General features: G+C 33.5%; 1 protein-coding gene across 1 annotated transcript; it reads right to left on the bottom strand.

Annotated features, from left to right (window-relative positions):
- Positions 1 to 7,443: 7,443 nt before the first annotated feature.
- On the bottom strand, positions 7,444 to 9,932 carry LOC132922439 (uncharacterized). Its single transcript, XM_060985955.1, has 3 exons — positions 8,690 to 9,932; positions 7,991 to 8,599; positions 7,444 to 7,940 (listed from the first exon to the last, which is right to left on the bottom strand). The coding sequence occupies exons 1-3, from the start codon at positions 9,930 to 9,932 to the stop codon at positions 7,444 to 7,446; spliced, it is 2,349 nt and encodes a 782-aa protein (XP_060841938.1).
- Between the last annotated feature and the right edge of the window lie 3,413 nt (positions 9,933 to 13,345).

Genomic DNA, 13,345 nt, shown 5'->3' with positions numbered 1-13,345 from the left:
AACTTGATTACAATATTTCTCTTATAGGTAGTAATTATAAAGTAAAAAAATCTAAAAAAAAAATAAGGTAAATTTGTTTATATAAATATATTTTTAAAGTTTTTATGAAATTGGATATTTAAACAAGAATTATGATTTTAGTTATTTTGTTTCAATAAAATAATATTATTTACAGGGATTTAAACTTTTACATAATATATTACTATATTTTACTAAGCACAATGACATTTTCAAAATATTTAGATTAATTTTAAGCTATTGCCTATATTTATGTCACGGATCGAACAAGGTATAACAATAGTACACGATATAAAATATATATTATTATTATAATTAATATAATTATATAATAGTAAATCTGAATATTTTGGTAAAGATAAATATAACTTACAGCATTAATTATTAATAGTGAAATAAATTACGATAATGTCAAAAATGATATGATAAAATATCTTTATAGAATTATTATTTATTCGTTGACAGACTGTCTGCACTCAGATTAATTTTTCATAAAGAATGATTTATTGTTGAATTCGAATTTAACAAATCAATTACAGTGACCTTTACTGAAAGACAAGGTACAATTGACACTTCATGTATAAAGCGATTAACTATTTGCCGACCTTATTTAGGTATGTAGATCTTTCGATTATATTTTTAGTTATTTTAATGTATGATACAACATTTGAGTAAAATACCTTTATAACTTAATACAAGTCACCTCATACGTTTTTATAACAGTGGATAAAAAATACCGAATCTAATGGTCTTTATAAGCATCTGCATAACTAAAATGTTTATGAATTTAAACTGTCACACAACACAGTAAATATTATTTTGCAGTTTAATAAATGAAATATACATAATATATTTGCATAATAATATAATTATATTTATAATATTATATAAAATTTAAAATAAATCTTTAACTCTCCAAATAATTTATATTATGTTAGATTCTGAACGAAGTGATGAACTGATGAATGTATTGATTTTTCAATTATGTGTTTTTTTTTAAATTTTATGTCTATTATTACGTTTTGGAGTAGCAATAGTGTTTGATTTTTGAATTCAGCCCCTCTTTGAAAATCTAGTTGGTACTCTGGGGGTTCAAAAGTAAAAAAAATCCAGTAATTTTCAAAAGCATTAGGGAAAACACTGAAAAAGTAACAGAAAACGAGCATTTTTATGCATAACCAGTTCTAAATCATTTTATTTTATTTTGCTGCAACTCAAAAACGAATCATTATAAATACTTGAAATTTTTACCAAATGTTTATACTAGCGTTGTATATTAACGAATTCATTTTCAAAATATTTTTACTTTTTTAAGCTATACATAGACAATTGAACTTTTTGATTTTTCTAAGTTTTTTTTTTTTTGAAATGCCTATAAAAAAAATTTGACATACCAAAACATCTTTAAAATTGAATAGAAGGTTTATTATAAGTTTTACTTATCGTAATAAAAATAAAATAAAAAATCGTTAGTCACAATTTTTGTTTATAATCATTTAAAATACAAATGTTTACAAAATATATCAAAATCGCGAAAATTTGCAAGGAATTTTGAAGTTGAAAATTCATAACATTTTTGTAATTTATATCTTAGGTTAAAAAACCCAAAAATGACTCTCCATAACTTTTTCTTCAAATAACTGTAAAAAAAATAATAATAATATTATAATATTATACATAATATGTATTAATGTGTTTACATCTCCTGCACGTAACTTGTATGGATGTGATTTTTATTATTTATTATAATATGCAGCGTGTGTTATATCACTTATATTTCATATGATATTATTGATCATGAAAATGATTATTTAAAAAAACATTAAATCGAATATTGTGTTAACGTTTCACGACTGTTGATAATAGATTACTATACTGTGTGTATTCCATAATGTAATTTATAGTTAATATAATATAGATTATAGATTATACATACATTTGTACGGGCATAATATTATACAAATAATGTAATGATATAGTGATTTCAAAATTTTAAAGTTTTTGATAAACATCAAAATAAAAACATATCGTATAATGTTAGAAGTAAAAATTACAAAATAAAAAAATATAGTACATATTATTATCTAATATCTATTGAAATTCGACCATTTGTCGTAATCGTATGACTAAAATAAAATATTGTACAAATTTTATATCGAGTAAATTTTATAGTTGTATATCAACAATATATATGTTCATGGTTGTATGTATATTATATTTAGTTGAGAAAAAATGCGCTGGCTAAAAAACTAATTTTTATTTATTGTCCTAATTTATTAACACTTTAATATTTGCAATCTATAAAAATAATTGTTTACTTTTGTCAGTTAGACTAAACTTACATTAACAGTTTATTTTTTTCAACCGATAAATCTATAATTTTCTCTGCTTCGAATTTTTCCGTTTAATTTAATTTCTTTTCAACCCTATGGACGCTGGAGGTGATAATGGTGATGGAGAAACGCCCCCGACCAGTAGCGACGAACTTTTGTTTGTCGTTACTCCTTCGACGGGATTGATGGGCGAGTTCTTAAACGACATACGGACAGAAATAGAACTAAACACCCAGAACTTGACTTCGTCCGATTCGTCCAGCGATGACGAAGAAATTGAATTCTGGTACCTGCCCCGGTTCGACACTGCCAACGAGATAAGAGCGGTGAGCACAAGATACTTTGGCCAGGAAAGCGAGGGGGAACTGGTGACGGCGGCGATGAATAACGAATCGATGGTGAGCCTTGACGAATCGCCGCCGTCGACATCGTACCGAGAAGTGCACTTAACAGCAGCAGAGCCACTGACGTCGGACGAAGAGCAGGAGACGTTGGTCGTGTCAACGGCGATGGACGAGGCCGCGGATACCGACTCGGTGGTGGTCGATCCCGTACCCGAACCGCCCAGAAAGCGAAGATCTTGGTTGTCGGCGCTGGGGAGAGCGGTTCTGGACTTCGGTAGGAAGATGTGTTGTTGCAGTGGCGGTCGGCGAAGAAGACGACGTCTTCCGAGTTAGACTTCCCGTTCCGTTCGTATACCACCGTCCATAATAATTTATTTCGGCAAGACTAGTGTTTCGCGCACGGCCATGCACTTCTGTATTATAGGTGGGTCGTTACTGCTGTATTCGGTACAAAGTAACGATTACATTGGTGAAACGAGTAGGAACGAGTACAGCTGATCGTTCCTCAAACGTTACGTCGGTACAAAGTTTCTAACTACAAAATGGTCCCCATTAGGCGATACCGATACCGAGTACCGACTGGCGAGTGACGACTATACTAACAGTAGGACATGAAATACAAATATTTTGTTCGTTCCACTGCGTTTCTAATTCTGCGCGTAAACTCTACGCACACGCTCACGCACGACTTCGGTACGTAGTACGTACTACGTAGTATGTTAATTTACGTTGTAATTTATTATTTTAATAAGAATACTAATAACAATTAACAAGCATTGATTTTAAAGTTTAAAAATAATAATAATAGTAATGATGAACAATTTTACTTATTTTAATAATTACTATTTAAAAACATTAATATTTCAAGGTTTTTTAACGATTACCTGCTACGTCTTTCTGAAATAGTATATCCGGCTTTTGAAAAGATTCGTTCACACGGAACAGAACTCGACGGTACACACAACCGTAATAACATCATCTCAAACAAATTTGGATAGATATTTCTTCTATTATTCCACCACTTAAGTGGATCTGATTTTCTGTCGAGTAACGGCTCACTTATATATCTGTCGATCTCCACAATAGCCACAGATGTTGGTGTACTTAATGTTGGTGTTGACACCTACATACAATTACAATATGATTTAAGTTACAAACACTTATATATTTAATAAATTTAGTATACGATATACCTGTGCATCAAAGTGTTTCCAAATTTCAGATGTTTCATTTTCTATTGCATTATTGTTCAATGGTGTATTTATATTATGTTCGTCATTATTTTTATTCCTTTTAATTATTGCCGCAATTTTTTCTACGATTTGATCGTACGTACGCTGGTATATAATATGGTTATCAAATGCTTTTTTTTTAAAACGCGGATCTAATAAAGTTGCCTCTGTTAATACTCGTTGATTTTCAATACCTTCAAACTTTTTATTGGCTTTCGTTAGCATTTTAGAAAGCATCAAATGAATTGTACGTGGTAGTTGAATGTTCTGTGTTCTTAATGTGTTTTTAATGTGAGAGTGTAACATTTGAGTTATAATTAAGACTTTAGAAATTGAAACGCCTTTTTCAGAACTAAGTTCAACAGTGGCTTCTTTAAAGGGCTTAAATATTTCACAATAGTGTTGCATTATTTCAAAATCTTCGTTAGTCAAATTTTCTACGTTACCTATTATAGCAATTGTGGAAATGAGTGGTTCTTTAATTAGTATACACCTTTGAAACATGTCAAAAGTTGAATTCCAGCGCGTAGTAACGTCTTGAATCAGTTTCAATTCTGGATAACCCATTTGAGTTTGTGTATTTTTTAATTTTTTATATGATTGTGTACTTCGTTTAAAAAACTCGACAACTTTCTTAACTTTTTTGTGTACGTGGTTTATTTCTTCTAGTCCAGCTTGAGCAATTAAATTTATTGTGTGAGCTAAACATGGTATATGACGCCTGTTGCCGTCGGTTTTAGTGGACTGTATAAGTTTTTTTTTACTAATATATTAAGCTTACACACTTAGCATAACTTAATAATTTATTTATTTTGCGGAGACGGACACGATGACACGTATATGCACATGGGCACACGGTTCAACACACACAACTAAAAGTAATATAATAATTGAAGGTCTATCAAACCAATATCGGAGAGAAGAAGATAATATAACAATACAGATAAAAGTGATAATAATAATAATAATAATTACATCAATGATATAATATAATACACGCGTCAACATGCCGCCCGCCTTGAAAAATTAGAATATTCATAATAAGAACCACCACATATAAATTATTTTTCAACAAAAAGTTCATAAAAAAATAAATACATAAATATCGTAAAAAATAAACAAATAATATAAATATAAGCAAAAACATTATTAAATATAAATAAATTATTAGAATTTGAATAATTCGATACAATATGTATTTAGATATCATAAAATTATAAAAGAAAAATATTATTTTATGTACTATTACCCTCGAAAGGAAGAGGACAAAGCTTACGGACTGCTCGAGATACTTCCTTCCCTTTTAATAATATGGTAGCTACCCGAATGACACCATCGTCACCAGCCTGGACGCGGACAACTCGTCCCATGGACCACGACATCGGGGGGGGGGGGGGGCGTCGTCTTTTTTCACCAACACTATGGTACCAACTTTTATCTTAGGGCCCTTGTTGGCTAGCCACTTCCGTCTAGTTTGAAGTTGTGACAGGTACTCCTTATTCCAACGCTGCCATAATGCTTGAGTCAACTGCGTTACCCGCTGCCAACGTTTTAAGCGATTGTCCGGTATACCAGTTAAATCAGGTTCGGGTATAGAACATGTTGGCTCACCAATTAAAAAATGAGCAGGCGTTAATGGTGTCGTATCAGTAGGATCGGAGGAACAGGGCGTTAAGGGCCTGGAATTAAGGACTGCCTCCATTCTAATTAATATAGTGTTCAATTCGTCATAAGTCAGATTAGCCGTACCTAAAACTCGGTATAAATGATTTTTAATAGATTTAATAGACGCTTCCCACAACCCACCAAAATGTGGGGATCGAGGGGGTATGAAATTCCACCTTATACCCTCAGTTGATAGCGCATCGTACATTTTGGTTAAATGTTCTTCGGAATGAAATATTTTTTTTAGATCCAGTAATCTATTGTTAGCCCCTACAAAATTTGTAGCATTGTCGCTAAATATATCGGAACATACACCACGGCGTGCAATAAAACGTTTTAAAGCATTTAAAAAGGCTTCAGTAGTCAAATCCGTAACCAACTCAATATGTACCGCCCGGGTACTAAAGCAAATAAATACACATATATATCCTTTTAGTACAGCCGCATTTCTCCGTAAACTGGTTTTTATAGCAATAGGACCGGCATAGTCGACACCACACTTTTTAAACGGTCGATTTGGCTCTAACCGTTCGGTTGGTAAATCTGCCATTATAGGTTCAACTATTTTTGGTCGAAGTCGAAAGCACTTCACACACTGGTGGAATACATGCCTTGCAATATTTCTGCCTCCAATTATCCAGTACTTTAATCGGCTATTCGCTAGCATCGCTTGCGGACCCGCATGTAAAAGTCGATCGTGTTCGTTAAGCAATATTAATCTAGCAATTGTACTATTTTTCGGTATTAAAATAGGGTGTCGCTGTGCTATTTCCACATGCCTGGCATTTTTTATGCGACCGCCTACTCGTATAATTCCGCTTTCTAAAAAGGGCTGTAAATTATGTAATTTACTTTTTACCGTTAAAGTGCCATTTTTATTTAAATCGTTTATTTCACTGGACCAATAGGAGGCTTGAGTTATTTTAATTATAACTATTTCAGCTTCTTTTAATTCATCGGCTAATATTGGACCAACTACTTTCAATTTTTTTATTCGAATTTTTATAAAACGCAAACAATAACAAAAAATACGTAATAATCTATTCCAAGATGAATAATTGCTTAATATTTTTTCGTTTATTACCGGTTGTGCTAAAAATGCAGCAGTTTTCTGTGTACCCTTTTCTTCTGGTATTCCGGTATATTTTAACTCGCAAACAGTCTTCGGCCAATTTGCATGATCGTTCGTTAACCAGCTTGGTCCATGCCACCATATAGAACTATTTATAATTTCTTTCGCACTACATCCTCTTGAAATAATATCCGCTGGATTGTCCTTAGTTCCAATATGGTGCCATTCATTTATTGAACTAAGGTCGTGAATTTCCCCCACTCTATGCGCAACAAATGTTTGCCAACGCGTAGAGGGTGACGTTACCCAAGCCAGGACGATTGACGAGTCCGACCAAAAATAACGACGTTGTATTTTTATACCTAATTTAGGTATTACTTTGTTGTATAGTCTTACCAAAATTATGGCAGCACATAGTTCCAATCGCGGTAGCGATATAACTTTTAAAGGCGCGACTTTAGATTTTGCACACAATAAATGCGACGTACAAACTCCACTATTATTTGTAGTGCGTACGTATATACACGCGCCAAAGGCGGCTAAACTGGCGTCGGCGAAACCATGCACCTCTATATCACAATTATCCTCCGTACATAAAAAACGCGGTATACACAATTCACGTAAGCTTGCCAATTCATGTAAATATTTTGTCCACTCATCGTGCATTTTTGTTGGCACCGGTTTATCCCAATCAATTTTTAACCTCCACATTTCTTGCATTAAAATTTTTGCCTTTATAATTATCGGCCCCACTAAACCTAGTGGGTCGAATAATGAAGCTATTTGCGCCAATATGCTTCTTTTTGTTGTCGATTGAGTTTCCGATTTTGTATCCCGTACTTTATATTGAAATATATCATTCCTAGGATGCCACAGGACCCCGAGGACTTTTGCCATTTCATCTTCCAATTCCAGTACCAACATATAGAATCATTATTTTCTTTATTTAAATTTTGTAATAACACCGAATCGTTTGCAGACCATTTTCGTAAGTTAAAGCCACCGGATTGTAGCACCGTTCTCAAGTCATTACGCAATTTTACAGCCATCTCTTTCGTATTTGCCCCACCTAGATAATCATCCATGTAAAAATCATTTTTTATAGCAGTACACGCTTCTGGAAAATTACTATACTCATCCTCAGCTAATTTATATAAGCATGCGGTAGCTAAGAATGATGCCGAGACAGTGCCATAAGTAACCGTATTTAATTGAAATATTTGCATAGGTTGTTCTTTATTCTCACGCCAAAATATTTGTTGATATTTGCGATGTTCTGGTGCAATCCAAATTTGACGGTACATTTTATCGCATATTTGTGTGTACGAAACCTAGCCAAAATATTCAATAAATCGTCTTGTATCGTAGGCCCTTTTAATGGTACATTGTTTAAGCTAATGCCTGTATCGGTCTTACTAGATCCGTCGAATACTACGCGCAGACGAGTGGTGGTGCTACTATTATCGTTTACTACGGCGTGATGCGGTAGAAAATAGCCGGGTTCATTGACCGACCCTTCCCCCGCGCTGCGCAGCGGTTCCATATGACCAAGATCTTGGTATTCATACATGAATTGCTGATAATCTTTATTTAATTTTGTATTTAGTCCTAATCGTTTTTCGATAGACAGAAATCGTCGGAACGCGTTTTTATAAGAATTACCTAATTTGCTAATATCTTCGCGGAACGGCAACCTCACTATAAATTTGCCAGTTTCGTCGCGGCGTACTGTCTTAATAAAATGGTCGTAACAAGCTTTTTCTTCTAATGTGTAATTAGTATTTTTATCTATGTTTTCCAATCTCCAAAACTTCGCAATCCTTTCATCCAAATTATCATCTACCTGATACGTACTTAAACAAATGTTTTGCGTCTCTTTTAAATTTGATTTATTATTAAAAACTGGGCCTGCCACAATCCAACCCAACTTAGTTCCTTTCAATGTAGGACCATTTTCATTTAATTTAATTTGACTCTGATCTAATAAATCAAAAAACAATTCAACGCCCATCAACATATCTATACGTTGTGGTTTATTATAGGATTTATCAGCTAGTATTATATTATTTGGTATCTTTATGGACTCAGTATTTACTGCTCTTATCGGAATATTGTTCGTTATACAAGGTATTATCAAACATGATATATTAGCTTTGAAATCTGTTATACAGGAACCCACCATTACCGTAATTTCGGACTTTATTGTATGTAATGTGTGTCCTATTCCAGCTACATCAAAGGTAACCTTTTTCCGTCGCAATTTTAACACTTGTGCCATATGCTCTGTGATAAAATTATTTTGCGAGCCGGAGTCCAATAACGCTCTGCACTTTACCGGCTTGCCATCATTATTATATACATTAATTATTGCGGTTGATAGGAGCACCTGTCTGCAGCTTATCGCTGATGCGTGTGCCGATACACTTACATTACCCGCCGTGGGAATTTCTTCGGAATTATCTTCATATTGTTCCGAAGCGATATTACTTTCCGTCTTATTTATTTTTAAATGCAATAATGTGTTATGCGCTTTGTGACATTGAAAACATTTTTTACCATCACATTTCTTTCCGATATGCGTCCGAATACATATCTTGCATAACTTAAGTTCACCCACCCTTTTTATTCTTTCGGGAATGGGTAAAGCTAGAAAAGATGGGCATTTATATATAGAGTGCGCTAATTGGCAATTATAACATTTCATACCACTAAATGTCGGAAACGCTATCGATTTGTGGTTATTTTTGGCTTTTTTAACGCTAATCATATTATTTTTTAATTTTTCGTCATTACGGACATTTATATTCGAAGAAGTCTCTACTGCTTCAATTATTTTGAATCTCTTTTCTAAGAATTCGAGTAACACTTGTACTTTGGGTATTTCATTTTTAGGAGATACTGTTTCCCACGCTTTAAGTGTACTAGAATCTAATTTAGTTGCGATAAGGTGTAATAATATTGAGCCCCACTCTTTAGGTTTCTCTCCTAATGTTTCTAACGCGCTTATGTGACCGTTTAATTGATCTATTAATTTTCTTAATTGCCCAGCTTCCTCATTTATTGCCGGAATATCAAATAACTCTTTCGTGTGTGACCGCACTAACACTTTTTTATTATTATATCTAGCCACCACGCTACTCCAAGCCACGTTATAATTTGCGGCTGTCGTTTCTATATACATTATAACCTGTGCCGCCTCATCTTTTAAACACGATCGCAAATGAAAAAATCGCTGTATATCATCTATACCTGGATTGTTATGTATCATTGCTATATAAATATCGTGGAAAGCCGACCATTCCTCATATGCACCCGAAAATTTTGGTACATCGTACATCTATCGGTGCTAATTTCATTGCAGCGGTCGCACCGCTGCAACACGAATTTGCACTACAATTCATTGTGTGCGCCGTATTATGCACCGTAGTAGTTGATTTTTGACCACCATTATCATCCTTTTTTGTACTAGCACGTTGCAGTAGATTTTCGCCTAATGCCATAGCACTAAAATATATTTCCTCAAATTCTATGCGATAATCGTCCGTTTCGTCATCAAAAGACTCTATATCAGATTGCACTTGATCAAATTCCGACCATAATTCCTCCATCTTTTTACTTCGACATTTGATTTCGAATATGTCTACTGACTCCTTATTTACGTATGTACTGAACCTCGTTAATTGCCCCTTTAATTGCCCTCTGCGGGCTTTTAGCGAAATTAAATCTGACATATTGAGGTACGCTTTTTTGAGTGTGTATGTACTGTATATGTGTATGTGTGACAGCTGGATGCCTAAAGTGGACGGGATCGCCGATCAAGATAGACAGCTGTGTGTTTGTGAGTAAATATGTATTTGTGTGGTAACGTACGCCAAAAGTCAATTATTTTATTATCTATACCGAGTTATATTATATTTACGACCTTCGAGCTTTACGACAATTTACCACTAAAATTAGGTACCTGGGAGAAACTTTAAAACCCCGTAGATCGGATTTATTTATAGGATATAAGTAATTAGTACTGATACAACTTACCACATTGCACCATCCACTGCCTTCTTGCTAGAATAATCCACCATGATTTTGCATATTTAATATTTGCTGAACACGCACGACCATTTACCACGCGCACTTAATTTTACGGAATGCTATAACTTTTATTAAGTTACGCGAATTGCAATCCGGGTCGAAGGACCAATGTTGCCGTCGGTTTTAGTGAACTGTATAAGTTTTTTTTACTAATATATTAAGCTTACACACTTTTTATATAACTTAATAATTTATTTATTTTGCGGAGACGGACACGATGACACGTATATGCACATGGGCACACGGTTCAACACACACAACTAAAAGTAATATAATAATTGAAGGTCTATCAAACCAATATCGGAGAGAAGAAGATAATATAACAATACAGATAAAAGTGATAATAATAATAATAATAATTACATCAATGATATAATATAATACACGCGTCAACACACATTCTGTTGTATCAATAAAATGAACGGTCACGGCAACAAAGCTATCATTATTTATTGAGGTCCAACCATCAGTAGTAAACGCTATAAATTGAGCATTATTTAAATTATTTTTCACTCTTTCTTTAGTTTCATTGAGTAGCTGTGGTAATAATGATTTTGATACTGTTTTTCTAGATGGTAATTTGTACCCAGGATTTAATAGATGAACGAATTTTTTAAATTCTTCATTTTCCACCAAACTAAACGGTTGAAACTCTTTTGCAATCATAATTGCTAACTGTTCGTCGAGTATTTTTTGTTTATTTAGAGAAATCGGTTTCGTAATATATGAATCTACTCGAGTTTGTAATGGGCGTGTTTTTTTTGTATTTATGTTGGTCGTTGTGGAAGGTTGACAACTTAAAGTTTGAGGTTGTGAGGTTTGTGGTCTTTTCTCGTTAGGTTCATCAGGTTCATGTTCATCTAAATTTTGCTCTACCATTTCTAAACGTGGAATTTTTCTAGCTTCGTATTGTACATAGTGTTTCCTTTTTAAATGTTTGGTTAAATTTGTAGTTGAACCCCCTTTATACGAAATTGGATTTGAACATAATGAACACTTTGCCTTCTCATTATTTATCACTGAAAAGTGATTCCAGATGTCACTACTTTTCTTCTCCATTTAAAAATAATAATATTTTATATCTAACATAAATCCAGTATTTACCTTTTAGAATGTTGTTGATTCAAAAATCTCGAAAACACCAAATTATTTAACTTCATAAAAATTAAGTACTTAATTGTAACTGCATTATATAATTATTAAAACGGTGATAATTTCCGAATACAGTAAAATAGTAGGTATTGTATAATGGGTGTACGAAGCGTCGAAGCATATTCGTTCATAAATAATAAATATCCATTATCCATTATATTTCAAGAACGAGTACACACTTGAATATTTGATCTTTCAGCGTGGAACAATACGAATCTGAGTACAATAGTAACTAAAAAAAATGTACCCATTGTACCGATGTAACGAGTATTTTGGAATCGGTACTTTATTGTAACTGTACCGATTGGAACGATTCCACAAATGGAACGATAATTCCCACCACTAGGCCGCAATATATAACAATATATATGTTCATGGTTTCGCGTGTTGTAATTTCTTTAAAAATAACACTTTGTTGATATATCGTTAATATAATAGATTGTTTATTTACTTGGACTTGTTTCGTAGTTCATGGTGATGGCGTGTGAAAATATGCAAAGGTTTTATACCGATGTATATGTTTTCACCGCAGATCACAGATATACATATATATTCGCTATATTATACCTGTCGTATAATTGTCGTAGACAATTATATAAATTTAAACTTACAGTAAGTTCGATTTATTTACATTGTTTTTTTTTTTATTCGACCGAGATCGGTGACCCGGGAGGTTGGCGACACTGACTCGCCCGCCGCCCTGTTTCGGGCAACGACGCGTACGATGCCGTTATCGTGCTTTTTTTTGGTTATTTTGGCTCTTCGGGCCCCGCGTAAGACATTACGCGCTCCGCTCTCGTTTGTGGTGCTCGACATTCTTGCAATATTGTTATATTCAGTGGCGAACTGGGAAAAAATCTAGGGGGGCAATGTATAATGAGTGTAATATATTTATTATTATCAAAACCCTGACACCCCCTCCCACCGGTTAAAATATATACTTTTAGCTTTCAAAAAATTGTCAGGGGGGGGCAAGTGCCCCCACTTGCCCCCCCCCCACAATTACGCCACTGGTTATATTGCACCCTTTTAACCTGCACTTTTAAAAATTTCATTTTTACCCACGAAATACGCAATGGATGCATAAGTTCATTTTATTTTAAATGTAATTTTTGTAACCAAAAAGAGGTGATACATTCGGAAGAACCTGGTAACACATTTAATACCAATATAGCAATGGTAACAGCAGCAGTAAATATGGCACAGACAAGGGTAAGGATATAGTTATTAATACTTATATGATTTCTAACTATAAAAAAAAAAAATTTTAAAATAATCAAAATGTACTAGATACCACCACAAAACTAAAAAATATGTTAAAAATGTTTTTTCTGATTAATCATAGATACAGATTATTACTATATGCTTATTTTTCACTTTGTAACTTGTACATATTATAATAGACATGCGCAGCTAGAAGAATTAGGAGCTATTATCAAC

Source organism: Rhopalosiphum padi, chromosome 2, assembly GCF_020882245.1.
Source record: "Rhopalosiphum padi isolate XX-2018 chromosome 2, ASM2088224v1, whole genome shotgun sequence".
Classification (NCBI taxonomy): Eukaryota; Metazoa; Arthropoda; class Insecta; order Hemiptera; family Aphididae; genus Rhopalosiphum; species Rhopalosiphum padi.
The sequence above is the reverse complement of the archived record's forward strand: the minus strand, read 5'-3'. Positions and strand labels throughout refer to the sequence as shown.